At 52.1% G+C, this 19,695-nt stretch overlaps 1 protein-coding gene across 2 annotated transcripts in view; it reads left to right on the top strand.

Annotated features, from left to right (window-relative positions):
- Positions 1-1,463, top strand: part of TMEFF2 (transmembrane protein with EGF like and two follistatin like domains 2) — a 140,196-nt gene extending 138,733 nt beyond the window's left edge. For both annotated transcript variants that reach the window (XM_075430257.1, XM_075430256.1), the window contains one exon: positions 209-1,463. In XM_075430257.1, the coding sequence (XP_075286372.1) occupies positions 209-305 (97 nt within the window). In that variant the 3' untranslated portion in view covers positions 306-1,463. The remainder of the gene's footprint in view (positions 1-208) is intronic.
- Positions 1,464-19,695: the final 18,232 nt, after the last annotated feature.

The raw sequence follows: 19,695 nt of genomic DNA, 5'->3' as shown, positions 1-19,695 counted from the left end.
TTGATGTTTTTTCTGTAATGTAAATAAACTATTTATATCACACAATATAGTTTTTTCTTTTTCATGTATTTGTTATATATAATAAATACTCAGTGATGAGAAAAACATTGCCTTTCTTAAATTTGCTGTATCTCATAGCTGTGTATAGTCTTGGGATGTTGTGTATGGACACTAACGACTCTCTTCTTTTTTTTTTTTCTTTTTCCAGTTCTAGTGGCAATTTTGAGTCTACTGAACTCAGTAGTAGGGTTTTGAGTTGGTCCAAGATCAGCGACAATTATGGATGTGGGAAAGGTGAAGAATAATTTAACCTACATTGAGGAGGGATAAAATATTTCAGATCCGGAGTCAACTACATTGCGTCAGCCTTCTTCTCCCATACCAGCCACCTTTACTCTCCCATAGCTTAGGAAGTCTTTGGCTTCTAAATTCAGTCCTAACCGAAGGGGAAATGGAAATTGTCGGTAACGGCGATGGGAGTGTCGGGGGTAGCGTTTCGATTTGGGAGGGAATTAGCTGTCTGTCAAGGTGAACCCTACGAGAACGCTTTGCAGAGTCTCCAGCTCTGGTCGTGGGAGTGAGTGAAAATTGCTTCTTGCTGTTGATTGAAAATTATTAGGTTAAAAAAGTTAATAACATAATAACAGCTGAAATGCCAGCACCGTTTGTACCTCATGAACACACTGATACAATTTATTTTTTCAAAGAGAAGGTGAAAACCACTCAGAAAATACCTTATGAATAACTTTGTGGGTGACCCTACTCCATTAAACGTAATGAACTCAAATGTTGGCTACACCTCAGGAAAATAAGGGCGTGTGTTTTGTCACATCCCCATGATGGACAAGGCGCAAAGTGATTTCCGTGGTAGCTGAAACTCTCCAGACCGCACTCTTTCAAGAAGCTAAAATTACTCTAGTTTGTGCTATGAATTTTGAAGACGACAGAGCGAGACGGAAGGGCAGAGTGCGGTACCTCCACTCCCGCTGGAGAACATCCACTCCCCTAATTGCCTCCCAGAGTACCAGTCACTCTGAATCACATAACTGAAGTAAAAACCCCCTCGTAACAGCATTCATTGTGCTGCTCCTTCCCAAAGAGACTCTGCCGAGGCAGGAGGTGCCCATGGCAAGAGTCATCACCGTGTAAGAAATTGTGTTGGGCCCGGGTCAGACCTGGGGTCGCCCGGGATGATGGCTGGTGAGCGTGGTTCCGTTGCCTGCTTCAGTGTCGGTCTGGTCCCTCACAGCCGTCACCACCGGCCCCAGCGGTGATGGTCCACCCGGTCTGGCCGGTGGGCGCGGGTGGAGTGATGCTTCTGCTCGAGCACGGCTTTTGGTCCCCCCCCCCTCCCAGCCTGCTTGGAAGTGAATCCATTGCATGATGTTCACACACTCTCAGTTTTTTTTGTCTTGTTCTGGGTTTCTTGGCTTTTTAAAGGTAATAAAAGGCGACTGGCAAGAGATGCCTCCCGGCACCTGGTCTGTGCTGATTGACGGGCGGGGGACCGCGGTGCTTCGGCAGACGGCGGGGCAGCTCTCCGGCCGGTCTGGTGGCACAAGCTCCCTTCTGGGGAGACTTTGCAAGCTCTGTTAATTACACCGATGACGAAGCGGCATTATAACGCCGCTCTTCAGACCCCTCCCCATCGTCTAATCCCGACGCAGCGATGGCGGCGAAGCACCTCAGCGCGGGGCTGAGGTTGGAGGTGGCAAACGTAGGTCTATGCTTTGTCCAACAAGCGTCAAAAGCACAGATTTTGAGCCGAACCCAACTGTCGGTCCCCGCGCTGGGACTATCGGCTCTGGATTGTTGATTGCAGTCACTTGCGTGAGATACAAACCCCAAATGTTCTCACACACACACGGCCGTATCGGCAATAAACCTGATTTAAAATCGGCAAGGCTTGGGCTGCCCTGTGTACCAAACTCAGCTTTGGAGACGTGGCCAAGAAGGCCAATGGCATCCTGGGGTGCATCAAGAAGAGTGTGGCCAGCAGGACAAGAGAGGTTCTCCTTCCCCTCTACACTGCCCTAGTGAGGCCTCATCTAGAGTACTGTGTCCAGTTCTGGGCTTCCCAGTTCAAGAAAGATGAAGAGCTACTGGAGAGAGTCCAGCGGAGGGCTACGAGGATGATGAGGGGACTGGAACATCTTCCCTACGAGGAGAGGTTGAGAGAACTGGGCTTGTTCAGCCTGGAGAAGAGAAGGCTGAGAGGGGACCTTAGAAATGCTTACAAATATCTGAAGGGTGGGTGTCAGGAGGATGGGGCCAAGCTCTTTTCAGTGGTGCCCAGTGACAGGACAAGGGGCAATGGGCACAAAGTGAGGCACAGGAAGTTCCGTCTGAACATGAGGAAGAACTTCTTCCCTCTGATGGTGACGGAGCCCTGGCCCAGGCTGCCCAGGGAGGCTGTGGAGTCTCCTTCTCTGGAGATATTCCAGACCCGCCTGGACAAGGTCCTGTGCAGCCTGCTGTAGGTGACCCTGCTTCGGCAGGAGGGTTGGACTAGATGACCCACAGAGGTCCCTTCCAACCCCTACTATTCTGTGATTCTGTGATTTGGGGTTGTTTTTCCCTTTTCTCAAGGGACTGGAAAGCGCATGTGTTGGAGCCGTACGCTGTCGGGACACTCGAGAGGTGACAATCTCCGTGCGGTTCGACTTCCCAAGGCGGAAGGGAGGAGGGCTGGGCACACGAGGACCTGGCCGGGCGAAGCTGTGGCCCCGGGGACAGTGCCACACGCAGAGGCAGAGCCCGGCTGCTCCTCGCTGCACTCGTACAAGGCCAAGCCACGTAGTAAAAATAGGTGAAAACGGGAACACCCGTTTCCTCAAGGCTTTTACTCTCAGCCAGTAAATTTTTGGAGGAAGGAGCCGTGTGTTCATTTTGCGCACGGTGCATTTAACACAACAGCATCACGACCTCGGGCAAAACGAAGCCGAGCTCCCTGCCCTCCCCAGCCTGGGATGCTGAGCTGATGGGCAGCCCCTCGGTGCCTTCGGACGATCCCACCGCACCGGGTGCCAGCCCGCCTGCGTAGGGACCACGCAGCCTGACCGCAGCGGGTGGGTGACAGACACGCCGCTCCTGCCTTCGCCCACCCCAATGCTGCACAGCTTCCACGCCTCACCAGCGTGAGGCTTTTCCTCACAATAAATTCTGATGAGATACTCACAATCATTCCCTTTCCTCCAACAATATGATTTACAGAACGTAATCATTACAAGCATAGTAGTGTCATTAAAAGGAGACTCCTATTCTAGCTGCTGGGCTCCTTTACTTGCCTGCCTTGGCTTGCTGAGGAGCTGCAGTTACCTTGAATCATAAAATCATAGAATCATGGAGTTGCTAAGGTCTGAAAAGACCTCCAAGATCAAGTCCAACCGTCAACCCAACACCACCACGCCTGCTAAACCATGTCCTGAAGTGCCACATCCACATGTTTTTTTGAACACCTCCAGGGATGGTGATGCCACCACCTCCCTGGGCAGCCTGGTCCAATGCTTCACAACTCTTTCAGTAAAGAGATTTTTCATAATACCCAGTCTAAACGTCCCCTGACGCATCTTGAGGCCCTTTAGAGCATGCAAAGACACTGAAGCAGAGGAAGTTCCAGCTGAACATGAGGAAGAACTTCTTCCCTCTGAGGGTGATGGAGCCCTGGCCCAGGCTGCCCAGGGAGGTTGTGGAGTCTCCTTCTCTGGAGATATCCCAGACCCGCCTGGACGGGGTCCTGTGCAGCCTGCTGTAGGTGACCCTGCTTGGGCAGGGGGTTGGACAGGGTGACCCACAGAGGTCCCTGCCAACCCTGACCATTCTGTGATTCTGTGATTCCGTGTCCCCGTGCGTGTCGTGTCCCCGGTGCAGGTTAACCGAGGGGGCGGGTGGACGCGGGGAGAAGGCGGGCGCCGTGTATCGCATCGCCGTGCATCGCCGCCTCCTGTTTTCCAGCAGCAGCTCTCAAAAAGCCTCATCTTCAAAGAGCTCTCCAAAGCTTCTTTGAAAACAAAATGATTAAAGGCTATCTTCCCTCTCATCCGACATCAGACACATCTCGCACCGCATCCTTGCTCTCACCCCCGATTATGCATGCGGCTTTTCCGCGGCTCCCGGTTTTGCACCGGGATGGAAGTTACAACCCCCGAATTAAAAGCGAAGTTCGTTACGGCACATCAAAGCGGGCGCCACGCCTCGGCCAGGCCTGCCCTTGCTCTTTATTTATTTTATATTTATATTTATTTATAGCTACGTGGCTGGTCTGGTTTGTACGGCAAGCTGGGGGTGGGAACACCCGCGACTGGTGGTGCTGGTGGGTAACCGGTACCCTCAGCTGGACTTATGAGTAGATGAGAACCAGTAGGTCTCTAGAGCCGCTTTATTATCGATAATAATATTTTATCTATACTTCTGGTGTGGGCAGGCTGTTAAATTGTGCTCTGTTTGACACAGGAGCCAAAGGGCTCATTTTTCATCCTGGGATGCTGCACCCTGCCAGTGCCACCACAGGCACAAGCGGGGCCGGCACGACCAGCTCCCACCCGGCCAAAGGCTGACTGCTTCGCCTTTAAACGCTTTTTATATTGGGTGGGCTTCATTTATTTGAGTTTCAGTTTAATTAACAGCTTGGTCACAGCGGGAGGGCTGTTGAAAACAAAGCTGCACTTTAAAAAAAGAAAAAAAAAGGCGGGATTTTTGTCAACTTTTCCTTTTTTCTGCGGCATTGAACGTGAGCCACAAAGCAGTAAAAATATTCCGCAGTCTCACACAGCAGCCGCCAAGCCGCATCGTAAAAAACAACGACGCGCGTGAGGCATCCGCTCCGCACCGCTAACCAGGTGGCACCAGCCACGGCTCTGCAAACGGAACGCGGGGCCCGTCGTGCTCCGTGCAGGAGGAACGGAGCCCGGGTGGGAGCCCCCATCTCGGTCCCTCGCCCCGGGGCTGCGGGAGCCCTCGGCGTGGCGAGGGGGATCAGGACCCTGACAGAACCCCACGGACGGACGCGACCCCCGGCCAGCGCCGCCCTCCGGCTCGCCCTTCTGGGGTCCCAGCGCCTTCGCCTGGAATAAGAACGATCAGGAGGTGAGAAGTGTTACAAAAGTGTAGTTCCACCTCGTGAACCTGCCGTGAGAGCGGCATAAAAAAGGGGCTTGCTCTACGTCGGGTCACGCAGCACCAAAGGGCAGTTATTGAGGGTAAAATCCGGCTTCTGAACGCAAGCGCGCGCGAGCCCCTCAGCCCCGCCGGTTTCACGGCGAGGAGCTTTCGGCAGAACGGGGACGAGCCGAGAGGGGAGGAAGAGCTGCTTAATGTGACCTGAATTAGCGGCTATAGATGGTGCTTCCTCCGTGTTTTACATTTTCAAATAAAAAGGATCTTCTTGTTTAATGGTTAATAAAAATGATTAGTGCTCCCAGGGCACGGACCCTGACAGATGCGGACTGTGCTGCAGGGACCAGCTACAAGACACAAGAGAAGATGAAACCAATTCTTTTTCTCCCCTTTTTTTTTTTTTCCTGCGGAGTACATCTCTACCAGCATTTGCAAGTTAATTTGCAATATAATTATATGTTGCTTCTGTCACAGAAGCACAGCACGTGGGATGGGCCGGCGGCCCACCGCTGCCACCGGCAGCCTGCCACAGCCCTGCAAACGCTTCTGCAGCGCAGAAAAGCCACCAGCTATAAATATATATATAAATATAGATAAATATATATAAAAATATATATATATTGTATATATAAATATATATTTTTATATTTAATATATATAAATAGATATCTTTATATATATAAATATATACACATGTGAATAATATATCTCTTATACAAAAATTTTTATATATATCTAAATATATATTATATATCTCTATATAAAAATTTTTTATATAATATATAAATATATACACATATATGTACATGTTTATATGTACATATCTTCACGTGTGTGTATACACACGCATATATACACACACTTACTAGATATACACACACTCTATAGACACATACACGCACTTCTACATATATACACACATACATATAAATATATTAAAAGCATTATACTTAGATATGTGTACATATATTTGTGTGAGGGATACTGTACAGGAGAGCGAGCCGTTTGCCTCAGAGCACGCATTGCCCTCGAGCCATCCACGCTGGCCAGAGAAGCTTTGCCGTGCTTGGCTCGCCGAAATAAGGCGCCCTCGGCAGCTCTACAGCCTCACCCTCAAAGCTGGGGTGACTTCTCCTTTTTTGAATTCTTTTTTACTTTCACGGCCTGCCACGTAGAGGATTATGGGCAGTCATAGTTTTCTAAGAACTAAAGTCTCTGCAAGTAATTGTTAGAAACAAGCCGCGACAGCAAACGCTTGCTGAGTGGTTGCCATAGCGCGGGAGCACAATTGGAGATTTAATATCATTACTAATGATATTTGCATGGTCCGCAGGAGGGAGGGAGACTTCTGCGCCCTAAATGTCATTTGACAGCTAATATGTCAGCGAACGCACCCAGCCCGGCCCCGGGAAGGGACCTGGCGTGACCCGGGGCACCGCTGCCGGTGGGAAGGCGATGCTGCTGGTGTCCACAGGCTCCAAGGGCTGAGCCCACCCCATCTGGCCGGGGTGCAGACCCCCAAAGCAGGGCGCTGGGACTCGGCTCGTCCCCAGCACCCACAACCGAGCCCCAGCCCTATTCCCTGCTCGTTTTCGGCCGGGCTACCCAGCCAGCCAGTTCAGGCTTCCTCTCCCGTTGGGCTTCTCCGTGGGGACAGGGAGACACATTGCGTTGCCGTGAAGCGAGCCATTTGGTTTATTAAACGCTGTTAAGGGTGCCCTGAGGTCTCCGCGCATGTGGGGCCATCAAGGCGCAATCGTTATTATGATGGCTCTTATTAGTCATCGTCGTTTTCCCGGCGATACGACTCACGTCCAGATGTCTCCCCATCGAGCTCTTAAATTTTTGCGATGCCAGCGCGAAACGGTTCCAAAGACGGGCTAGCCCAAGTCCCGCTTCACGCGGCACAGGAGAGAACGTTTGTGCAAAAATAAAAATATATATATACATATTTTCAAATTAAAAGACGGATGAAAGAAAGGGTCATAGTTGGCTGAAAATGAATTGCGCAGCGCACAAAAGAGACAACAGATTAGAGAAGAGAGCGTTTTAGTGTAAGTGTTCCATCATTATTAATTCATTTGGTGCTCTTTATGATAATACCGATCATTTGGAATTCATTTGGTGTTTATGTGGATGTCATCTCAACTCCTGCAGAAATTCCAAAGTAATTCAGCACTAATGTGCTATTAAAAATTGTTACCAGCCAACTACCTTCATTACTTCACCAGCGCAGGCTCATCTTTCTTCTCCCATTCTCTAAATTCAAATTTCCGTGTTTATTTTGCTTTTATCTTTATTGGGATTGTAAAACCTAACGCTTCTCTTTAAAAATTCTCCTTATGCTACATGAGAGTTGTCTTTTTTCGACAGCATCAGAACTATGCAAATAAAGGAGGGGGGGGGTTAATGCTGATTTTTCGTGTTGTGACTGGCGTTTGACTGAGAAACGACCAAGGAGGGTTCAGCCGATCATTTACAAGAGTGAAGTCACCAAGCCGGCATTGATGTCCGCAGCAGATGACACCGAGCCAGATCTGCATGAAACCCCTTCCATCCCATGCAGAGTTCTCTCTCCTTGGGCACAGGAGATGCCCCCATGCCCCGAGGCAGGCCGGGGAGGGATGGGGGGACATAGGGTACCCGGGGGTGCCGCAGGGACCGAAAGAGCTGAGCTCCCACTGAGGCCCCTTTTGGGACTCACCCCGTTGGTGGAGCATCCTTCTCCTTCCAGCCGGGGAGCAGGGGGATGGCGGCGGCAGGTCTGGGTCCGCACCCTGGCAGTAGAGGAAAAAAAGGCTGCGCTTGCACCTTGGGATTTAAAACAAAAGCCCTAGGAGAGTAAATGCAAAAAGCCTTGTGTTAAAGGAGCCTTAATTCGGTTTTACTGTCAAGGACTGGAAGATTAGAAAATGCCAGGTTGCTGGGAGTCCGGAAAAAATTATGAAAAACAAAAGGAGGAGCATACAAAAGGCTGGGTTCCATTCCTGGCAGTGCCTGTCTCATTGTGCAGCCCCCCCGACGACCCCGTGCTCCTTTTTTTCAAGCCAGCAGTGTGCCCTGGCTGCCAAGAAGGCCAATGGGATCCTGGGGTGCATCAAGAGGAGTGTGGCCAGCAGGACGAGGGAGGTTCTCCTTCCCCTCTACACTGCCCTGGGGAGGCCTCATCTGGAGTACTGTGTCCAGTTCTGGGCTCCCCACTTCAAGAAAGACGAGGAGCTACTGGAGAGAGTCCAGAGGAGGGCTACGAGGATGAGGAGGGGACTGGAGCATCTCTCCTGTGTGGACAGGCTGAGGGAGCTGGGCTTGTTCAGCCTGGAGAAGAGAAGGCTGAGAGGGGACCTTAGAAATGCCTATAAATATCTGCAGGGTGGGTGTCAGGAGGAGGGGGCCAGACTCTTTCCAGTGGTGTCAGCGACAGGACAAGGGGCAATGGGCACAAACTGGAGCAGAGGAAGCTCCAGCTGAAGATGAGGAAGAACTTCTTCCCCCTGAGGGTGACGGAGCCCTGGCCCAGGCTGCCCAGGGAGGCTGTGGAGTCTCCTTCTCTGGAGATATTCCAGACCCGCCTGGACGCGGTCCTGTGCAGCCGGCTCTGGGTGACCCTGCTTCTGCAGGAGGGTTGGACTGGGTGACCCACAGAGGTCCCTTCCAACCCTGACCATTCTGTGATTCTGTGATCTCTTGGACCCCAGGATAAGGGCGTGCAGGGGCAGAGTGGACCGTGCCCTTGGCAACTCTCAGTCTGGCAGCTCGGCCACTCAACCCAAACACCGCACTTTTCACGCCCCCTCTTCGCAAATATTGCTTGTCTGAAGTTACAGACCACCGCGGACCCACGCGCGTGTGAGCGGAGATGGAGGGGTGGGCGCCATTCAGTGCTCTGTAGCCCAGAGAAAGCAGAGAACACAGCATAAACTCACCCATCGGTCACTTTAAACGCACTTTTCATGGCAAGCACGGATGGGACAAGGGAATCGGTGCGGGATGGGCACCCTGGGGCTGACACCAAATACCCCGGGCCGGGGCTGAGCATCCTCCGCCCCTCACGCCGACCGCGGGGCTCAGCTTTACACGGAGAATAAACCCCGCCACAGAGGAGTTTTCCGCTTAACCAAAATCCTGGGAAAGAATATGAATGCTGCTAGGTTAAAGGAACCTGGCAGCTCTTGCTTGTCTGTCCTGTCTTTAAGGTTTGTCGTCATGTCATAAACCTGACAAAGATTAAAGAGTTTATTAACGTTATTAGAGAGCGGAGATAAAATGCTGTGCCTTGCAGGGTCTCTCTCCCTCTCTCACCACTTAATGAAAAAGTCTTCATCACTTTCTGAGTCTATTACACCAAATACTCATTCCAGGAGACCTAAGATGATTTTGTTTTAATTAGAAAAGACGTAGCAGCCACCTGAAAGTAAGGCAGCTACAACACCCTGCCACGGTTCCCCTTCTGCGCTCCTCCAGCCGTGCCTCGGCGGCGGAGCGAGCCCAGGGTGGCCGGAGGGACGCGGTGGTGGGGGTCTGTGGGACGGCAGGGACGTCACGCCGGTCCCTTCTGGAGACCCTGAGAGCCGGCCATTGCCGACGGCTCCACGCGTCTCCAAAAGCACCAGTCGAGGTTACTGGGCGATGAGACCCACAGCTGGGATCGGGGGTACGGCCCCGGGGAGATACCCAGGGCTGGGAGTAACTTCTGCAAGCGCAGGAGGGAGCGTGAAGTCCTCGCCGGTGGAGAAAGGCAAGAGAAGGAAAAGCAGCTTAAAAAAATAGAAGAAAAAGGGAGGTTTGTGATGGCCTGCTGCAAATCTACGGCAACTATTCAGAAAACCAGACAAAATTAAGCGGCCAAAATCCTTGGTGTGGCTGCTTTGACTGCGGTGGCTGAGTTTTAACCTGTGCTTAGAGCAGGTCCAGTTTTTGGTGACAAAGACTGAAAATCAGCCGCTCCCAGTGGCTCCTGGACAGTTACGTTTTTCTACGTGAGCCTTCCCTGCCAGCTCAGGACTTCGTAACCGTGTTTGCAACGCAAGCAGCTCACAGATGCTCTTTCTTTTAAACTTGCCAACTAACCTGATTTAATTTTTTAATTTATTCCGTGACCTGATTTACTGTTGATTTATTTTGGTGAGTAAGACATCCCAGCTTTAAGTTCCAATTAATTAAAGGGGAGGGCTTAATGGTTTTGCTACGCAGTATCTTCGTGCCACATTGTATTCCATTTTAACACCGCGCTGAAGCATTGCCAAAGTTTATTGACACGAGCTAATATAAATCCATACATCTGCAAATTAATTTCATGCACACAAAAGATTACTCTTCGCAAACGCACCTTTAAGAGGGGCATATTTGCTGTAGCAATCATCACTTGTTGCTTAGCAACAGCCACAGCATCACTTACGGCAGGTTTCTCCTACACAGCAGTGTAAAAGCTGGGGATGTGGCCATCATCCCCCCCCTCCCCGGCATCGGCCATCCCTGCAAGTCCTGCTCAGGGTGGGGTCAACAGAGCCAGGCTTTGCCAAGTATTTTTTCTTTTTTTGAAGGGCTGCCTGATTTTAGGGATCTTGAAAACGATAAAATAATCACAGAATCACAGAATCACAGAATGGTAGGGGTTGGAAAGGACCTCTGTGGGTCATCTGGTCCAACCCTCCTGCCGAAGCAGGGTCACCTACAGTAGGTTGTAGAGGACCTTGTCCATGCAGGTCTGGAATATCTCCAGAGAAGGAGACTCCACAACCTCCCTGGGCAGCCTGGGCCAGGGCTCCATCACTCTCAGAGGGAAGAAGTTCTTCCTCATCTTCAGCTGGAGCTTCCTGTGCCTCAGTTTGTGCCCGTTGCCCCTTGTCCTGTTGCTGGGCACCACTGGAAAGAGCTTGGCCCCATCCTCCTGACACCCACCCTGCAGATATTTGTAAGTATATATTAGGTCCTCTCTCAGCCTTCTCCTCTTCAGGCTGAAAAATCCTCAGCCATTAAACTCCTTTTAAGCAGTGATCTAAAGCTGGGTGCCCCATCTCGACCGTGATGGCAACGCCAACGCCAGCATGGATGCCTGTTCGGGTGGTGGCTACGCTCCTGCCAGCCCAGCATTTCGCAGCGGAGACTTTTAAAACATCTACTCCTAGTTTGCTGCGACCAGCTCAAGACGAGGAGAGGGCAATCAGCCCCTATCAAGGCCGTCCCGAGGGTATCCCGAGGCTGTGCTCATCTCCCTGAAGCCCAGGGAAGCCCCTACAGCCACGGGCTGTCGGCTCTCATCGCTACTCTTGCGACGAGCCAGCGCCACGATGAACGACCTCTGCGGTTGTGTGTCCTTCTTGTGTCTGTCTGTCCATCCATCCGAGCCTCCTCCAGCTCCCGCCTGCCAAACCGCCCTGTGCCAGCCGCGGGTGCCAGCCAGCCGCTCCCCTCGGCCAAAAAAAGAGGGGCGAGCAAATATCCCGACAGCATCCATTAGCCCAGCCCCGTGGAGAGGGCCCGCAGGCGCGGGGCCGGGTGTGAAAGCCATTACGCTCTGTCTGTAGGCACAGCTAATTCACAAAAGATGAACGCAGGGTTTGCAATCAAGGGAAAATTAGCATCTCAGCCAGCCGAGAGGGTGAACACGCGGGCCAGCCCGCACTGCCAGCAACCTTGATTCAGGTTTTTGGCAATGCTGGCTCGCTTGGCAAGAACAGTGGTAATGAGATAAACGGAAATACCAGGCAACGGGGCTGCTCTTTGAAGTAATTATCCTCCAGGGCAACAAGGAACAAGACAAAAAGGTTTTTTTAGAGACGTGGCATGGACGCACAGGGAACGTGACGTGCGTTCCTGTAGTCAGCCCTGGGTTTGCAAGGTGGGCAGGGCCAGGGCAGGGAAGCCCCGGCACCGGTACCTGGCGCACCGACCCGCAGGCAGCGGCTTCACCGCAAACATCTCACTGTCAAAACCGCATCGTGTCGGTTTAAGGGGTAGGGCAGGGGAGCAGAGACGAGGCCAAGGGTGAAACGGCGCGCTGTCAAGTCTCCTAGTCAGAAACGGCCGGTTACCACCGAGTGGGATTTCATCTGATGGGCTCTGCAACCCCATGCACCAGTACAGGCTGGGGAGGACCTGCTGGAGAGCAGCTCTGTGGAGAGGGACCTGGGTGTCCTGGTTGATGACAGGGTGACCATGAGCCAGCAGTGTGCCCTGGGTGCCAAGAAGGCCAATGGGATCCTGGGGTGCATCAAGAGGAGTGTGGCCAGCAGGTCGAGGGAGGTTCTCCTTCCCCTCTACACTGCCCTAGTGAGGCCTCATCTGGAGTACTGTGTCCAGTTCTGGGCTCCCCAGTTCAAGAAAGACGAAGAGCTACTGGAGAGAGTCCAGAGGAGGGCTACGAGGATGAGGAGGGGACTGGAGTATCTCTCCTACAAGGAGAGGCTGAGGGAGCTGGGCTTGTTCAGCCTGGAGAAGAGAAGGCTGAGAGGGGACCTTAGAAATGCCTCTAAATATCTGCAGGGTGGGGGTCAGGAGGATGGGGCCAGACTCTTTCCAGTGGTGCCCAGCGACAGGACAAGGGGCAACGGGCACAAACTGAAGCACAGGAAGTTCCAGCTGAACATGAGGAAGAACTTCTTCCCTCTGAGGGTGACGGAGCCCTGGCCCAGGCTGCGCAGGGAGGCTGTGGAGTCTCCTTCTCTGGAGATATTCAAGACCCGCCTGGACAAGGTCCTGTGCAGCCTGCTGTAGGTGACCCTGCTTGGGCAAGGGTTTGGACTGGGTGACCCACAGAGGTCCCTTCCAACCCCGACCATTCTGTGATTCTGTGATTCTGTGAGAAGGAGGAAAAGGCGAGGCGGGGAAGTGGTACGGCACTTTGCTGTTTGGACACTTGAGTCTAAATTGGAGGTCTTAAACAAAATTATTTATGAAGAAACAGCGTAACCGTTGGCATCACCAATCCCCCGTGCGCAACGCGCCGTGACGAGCGGGTTGCGTTTGGAAGGCGCCCGGGGTTAAAGCTGCACCAGCGAGCATCTCCCCGGGACGGGCTGGGCGGGATGCAGGTGTGACACTCCCTCAACACTCACCAGTCAAAATCGGTTCCAAAAAACAGGCTGAACAGGTGAAAGCTCTGTTTTCACTTCTCTTTCAGCAAACAGGAGCACCTTTGAGCAGAGCAACGCAGATGGCAGAAGCCCGCCTCCGGGCCTGGACCAAAGGCCGTGCAGGCAGAGCAGCTTACGCAGCTTTTACTCCGTGGTGATTCATCGGACTTCAGAGGCTTGCTCCAGCCCCTGCTCGGTCACCCTGTCCCTGCCCGCGGCTCAGGGGAGGGGGGGACAACTGCCCAATCCCTGCTGAAACTTAGAAGCGTTTTTTTCTCTCACCCACAGCAGATTTTATAGAAACATGGAATCACTAAGGTTGGAAAAGACCTGTAAGATCATCAAGTCCAGCCATCAACCCACCACCACCACCACGCCTGCTAAACCATGTCCCGAAGTGCCACATCCACACGTTTTTTTTTAACACCTCCAGGGATGGGGACTCCACCGCTTCCCTGGGCAACTATTATTTATTTATGGACAATATTTACAACTATTTTTTTTTTTTTTTCCACCAGCAAAGCAGGGACAGCGGTGAGGACGGGGAGGCGGTGGAAGGCAAAGGGGTGGGGGCATATGGGAGTGACAGGACCGGGAGCAGCGTGGTGGGACCAGGGAGAGGGAAGGACATGCCTGGGCACGGGATGCTGCGGCTTTCCCGGCAGCAGCTCTGCCCTCTGCCCCTGCCACCGCCAGGTCTTTGGCGAAGGAGACGGAGGCGGAGAACTGGAGATGCATTTCTCCAAGTCCCTCAAAAATAACCCCAAAAAAAGCTGAAGAAAGGTGGTGCAGGAACACCTCCTGGGGTGAGGCCACAGTGCCCACGAGGGCTGGATGCTTGTGAATGGTGGAGTCGGAAAGAAAAGCTCTATTCTAGGCAAAAGCCCCACGCTTCCTTCTGCACAGCAAAGAGTCCCTGTTAATGCAGAGCCAACCAAGGCGAAAATGTTTATTACGAAGGAGAATTAGGAGAGGAGTGCCTGAATCCAGAATAAAACGTAAAGCAGGAGAAACAAATGTAAAAAGCTCTATAAAAGTTTTAATGGATCCTTTCAGATGTGGAGTGGCATTTTAATGTGATGTTTTAAATTTTTTTTTAATTTTTTTTTTCTTTTTCGCTTTTAGGCAGACCATTAATCTGCGGGGCTCTTTCTGCCTGCAGAGGAGTAACGCTCCCAAGCAGGCACCTACCAGCTGCCTCTCCCCAGGGCTGGGGAAAGCCAGGGGGGCCGGGCTGAGCTCCAGCCCAGCAGGACGGCCTCCCGGACCCCACGCACCCAGCGAGACCCGGCAGCACCCCGGCCCACGGGAGCTTCGCTGCGGGCCCGAAGGGGAGCAGCACACGGCGGGGTTGGTGGCGAGGGACCGGCACAAAGCACACACAGCGAGGCAGTCCTAGCCAGCAGCTTCTCCCACGCCGACTTTTTTGACACCGAGGACCTGCTTTCGAGGATTTGACTCCAGCCCACACATTTCCAACACCGTAAAAGTCTCCAACTGTGTGCTTAAATACCTTCGACCTATTGCTGACCTTTCCGAATCCCGGGAACAGCCATCTCGCTGATGCAGATGCAGGAAATTCTTAAGTAAAGCCGAACCGAAAGCCCGAAAAGGCGATAAGCAGGCGAATCCTCCAGCCTGCCAGACCCCGGGCTCGCTCAGGCTCCAGCTCCGCTCCTCGCTCTGCAGACCAGCTCAGCAGCTTGCTCTGCCCTGTCACAGAATCATAGAATCACAGAATGGTTGGGGTTGGAAGGGACCTCTGTGGGTCACCCAGTCCAACCCTCCTGCCCAAGCAGGGTCACCCACAGCAGGCTGCACAGGACCTTGTCCAGGCGGGTCTTGAATATCTCCAGAGAAGGAGACTCCACAGCCTCCCTGTGCAGCCTGGGCCAGGGCTCCGTCACCCTCAGAGGGAAGAAGTTCTTCCTCATGTTCAGCTGGAGCTTCCTCTGCTTCAGTTTGTGCCCATTGCCCCTTGTCCTGTTGCTGGGCACCACTGGAAAGAGTCTGGCCCCGTCCTCCTGACACCCACCCTGCAGATATTTAGAGGCATTTCTAAGGTCCCCTCTCAGCCTTCTCTTCTTCAGGCTGAACAAGCCCAGCTCCCTCAGCCTCTCCTCATAGGACAGATGCTCCAGTCCCCTCCTCATCCTCGTAGCCCTCCACTGGACTCTCTCCAGCAGCTCCTCATCTTTCTTGAAGTGGGGAGCCCAGAACTGGACACAGCACTGCAGATGGGGCCTCACCAGAGCAGAGCAGAGGGGCAGGAGAAACCTGTGGAGAACGCATTCAAAGAAGCACACATGGATCAGGTGGCGGGGTTTGTGTGTATTTGTCAGGTTTTGGCTACATAAAGCCCTCTCCTCCTCAGAATCCTAATTCTCCCTGGACACATGTGACGCTGCTCAGCCAGAAATAGCAATGTCATTTACGGATATGTCTATGTTAGTTAATAAGAGCAAATAGTTTTAAATGCAGTAGCACTCTATATGCAAAAAGTATTGATTCTGATGCTTTCAGAGACTCTGCTCCGGTTAAAAGGAAATCAAAAAGAAAAAAAGATGGAAGTAATTTTTATCTGCTTTCTTGAGAAGGGGTCTGGAAAACCAATACGGGGGCAGAATGAAATCCCAGCCACTCACTCGTTAATGAAACAGCAACAAACTCATTAAGAGCAGCGCTTGCCGCTGAGGGTGCGCCGGTCGCACCAGCTGCTCGGTGCAGCAGAGCCCTGCCAGGAGCCCCAATTAGGCTGACGAGCTCACTGACCTGGCGGGGGGGAGGGGACAATTTCCCCCCACACGAGACACAAACGATGGAGACCCCACCTATGTTCAAAACAACACCAGCGGTCATCGCAAAAGCTGCCGTGGAGGAAGTTTCCAGGAGGCGAGGAGGGCGAGCGTGCTCTGTGCTTGTCTGCGGCGCTTTTTCATAACTTCCATACGCTGGCCACCAAAGGCTGGAGGTCCCAAATCACCCCTTTGACCTTTATTTCACACCCCTTCTGCTCCAGGGCTATGATCCCAGTACAGGTAGCATGAAGAGAGTGAGAAAACGATGACGTTGGCTGAAAATAACCTCAATTAACCCCTTTGGAGGTTCATTTTGTCCCCTTGCCTTCCAGGCTTGCACAGGACCGCTCCTACTGACTCTGCTTGCCACCATGAGAGACTCGTGGTCTCTGCAGACACCAGCAATCGCTCGGCTTGCCGGAGCCCAGCCCTAACCCAAAGGACAGCCGGGCACAAGCTCGAAGGGCAAGTGGGCAACCTTGCAGTTTGGAGTCGTCTACAGCCCATGTCGAAGAAGCTGCGCTGGAGGTGGAAGGCTGAAGGTCAAAACCTGACCCCATGCCCAGGAGTGCAGAAGTCATTTCAGAGGAGGGTGATGGATGTTGAGGACGTGCTGCTCGGAGCAGTAGGTGGGGCTGGGGTCATGCCTGCAGGACAGGCTGATGAGCTGGCCCTGCGTTCCTCAAAGCTTGGAGAAAGGCGATCCTCAGAGGGCAAGAACACAACACATGTTTGAACAACACCATTTTCTAAATGTGTTTGCTCTACCAAATGGCAGTTAAAAGCCAGGCTACCAATCACTGTTGTCATTTCTCCCCCAGGGAACCAAACTGCTTCATCCCGACACAGGGCCCCTGCTGAGGCAGGCACAGCTGCTGTGCCCGAGGGACTCCCCCAGCACAGGGCCAGCCCAGCCCCTCGTCTCTGACTTCACTCCAGAGCAGAGGGCCTCTTCCATCAGCCCCACCGGGTCGATGCTGGGGAAAGGCAGCCTGGGGACTTCGGGGTAGATGGATGCTGTGCTGAATGGCCCACTGCTGCTCTGAGCAGCGACAGCAAGTGCAGGGACCTTGTCTTCCTCTCTCTCCTTCTCCAATGTCCTCCTGACCGCTGCTCACCTGTAACCAGGGATTCTCTAGCACGGGAACTTCTCCCTTCTGCTCCTGCTGCTCCTGCCAGCAGTTGTCTTGCTTCAATCTGTTTAATTAGTTCAAATTTCAGACTCAAGGTTCACAGAATCATAGAATCGTAGGTTGGGAAAGACCTCTAAGATCATCAAGTCCAACCATCCTCCCAACAACACCACGTCTACTAAACCATATCCCAAAGGTTCTCCCTAAAGCCCTTCCCAATCCTCCTAGGTCTTCCCCTTGTACACCTCCATCCTGTCCCGCATTAGGGGTGGCTGTAAAGTCACCTGGCAGTATGTCTTCACAAAGATTGGTGCATGCTGGTTCAGTATTAAAATTGGGCTATATTAATGTTGCCATAATTAGTACTTGAATAAAGTAAGCAAAAACCAGAACGTTAAGCAATACTAAGCTGCCTCAAAAACAGGAGTTCAGCAGCACAGCTGAAGTACTTCCAACCCTCTCCTATCAAAAATAGAAAGACAGTGAAGGAACCTCTTGACCGTGTCCTTATCTCACCCTTGTGAGATCTCCAGGGACTAGCAGGTTGGTGGAGCTTTGTGTGCTTTACCCGCCAGACTGTCAGAATATTAAAGGTCGGTTCAATGGATGCAGGACGTATTTGTGTATCGCCTGTTGCGTAGGTGCCCTACGTCACACTGCCAGAGCTTCCCCAACAGTCATCCACATCAGCGAAAGCGGTATTGCCTACCCTACAACAACCCATACAGCCCACACGAGTGCTAGATATGGTCCTCTTGCTGGCTTGACCTGCCCTTCCACATCCTCGCATCTTCGTCTGCTCCATGTACTTATTTACTGTTTCTAGATGAGATTTTTTTTTCCCGGTGCATACTGACATTCTCTGATGATGAAACATGTTAATCATAGCATGGTGGAGCAGCGATACCAATGATGTTACTCGACACTAACCTTCACCAGACTGAGACATACCACCCCGTACTGCATCTCTGGTCCCATCAGAAGAGTCTCAAACATGCATTATCCCTGGCCCCATACCACTTTTTTGTAGTCTGAAGTGAACAACACCGGCTCGCTGAGCAGCAGTCACAGAGAGCAAATACCCCACGCCAGAAGACCTTACCTGAGTAAGGCCATCAGCCGGGACTTGGTGGCTTGTCCCACTGACTGACCACCACGCCGCTCCCCGGTGCTCCCAGCACGCAGAAAATTAAACCACTGTAGGGCAAGGATCTGCAAATGGAGAACGCATCATGGCCCTTAGGGACATACCCAGCAGAATCTGGGAACACCAAATAACCTTTGACTACAACTAAGACTGGCCTGGTCGACTGCTGAAGCTACTCTGAATTTGGTTAATACTTTGGACGAGAAAACAAAGCCCTGAATCCATAAATAACTAAACTATTTGGAAAAGATTTTCACATTTTCTAAAACTTTAATTTCGCACCTTGAATGGTCCTGGAAGGGTACACACAATAGAATTTAGACGTCCATCCTTACCTGACTAGTCTCTCTTTGTAACCAAAGGAGAGATTTCTTTAAAATGCTCTTAAAATAAGGCTCTGAAAAGCCTCTGCAGATGACCACCAACCTCCGCAAAGCAAGTGTCAAGGGACACCAGCTAGCTCTTTACACTGCTGATGGTGAAGCCTCTCCTCGCACCATGTTTGGAGATTCCTACGCGTCTCAATGCACCTGGAAAGACTGGTGAAAGGTGCTGCTTGCCCTTTAAAAGCAAGAACCTTGCAAACCTAAAAAACAGTTACACGGCTTTCACATGAAGTGACACTGGGAATATGTTTTTTAGCAGAGACGTACAAGGCAACAGACAGAAATATCGGGATCAGAAACCAACGAATCCTAAAAAGCCATTTTTACAGGAGGGCCAGAGGAAGGAGGGAGACAGGGAAAGATCACCATGGTCTGAATAATCACAGAATCACAGAATGGTAGGGGTTGGAAGGGACCTCTGTGGGTCATCTAGTCCAACCCTCCTGCTGAAGCAGGGTCACCTACAGTAGGTTGTAGAGGACCTTGTCCAGGCGGGTCTGGAATATCTCCAGAGAAGGAGACTCCACAACCTCCCTGGGCAGCCTGGGCCAGGGTTCTGTCACCCTCAGAGGGAAGAAGTTCTTCCTCATGTTCAGCTGGAGCTTCCTCTGCTTCAGTTTGTGCCCGTTGCCCCTTGTCCTGTCACTGGACACCACTGAAAAGAATCTGGCCCCGTCCTCCTGACACCCACCCTGCAGATATTTGTAAGCATTTCTAAGGTCCCCTAAATAATAATATCAGAGAGAAGGCACTGGAAGGTGCGGAATTAACCTTTTCCTAATTAATTACAAGTTGTAAGGCAGGGGAAATCAGCCAGTTGAGAGCAATTTCAGCGAGACGGGGATCTCAACGCTCGAAACCCTTTGGCCGTCCTCTAAAAGCAGGAGAGGAAGGGCAGCGGGGGGAGATGGGGCGGCGGTACGGCCCCAGCACGCCCGCCACGGCCGCGGCCGAGCCCGCAGCTCCGCAAGCACCGCGCTCCGAATGACGGCGGGGGAGATCTCATTACAGGATGTAAGCCCGCAAGATAACGATCAGCAAATG

The sequence above is a fragment of the Opisthocomus hoazin genome, chromosome 9 (genome assembly GCF_030867145.1).
Source record: "Opisthocomus hoazin isolate bOpiHoa1 chromosome 9, bOpiHoa1.hap1, whole genome shotgun sequence".
NCBI lineage: Eukaryota > Metazoa > Chordata > Aves > Opisthocomiformes > Opisthocomidae > Opisthocomus > Opisthocomus hoazin.
This window is presented reverse-complemented; position numbering and strand designations above follow the sequence as displayed.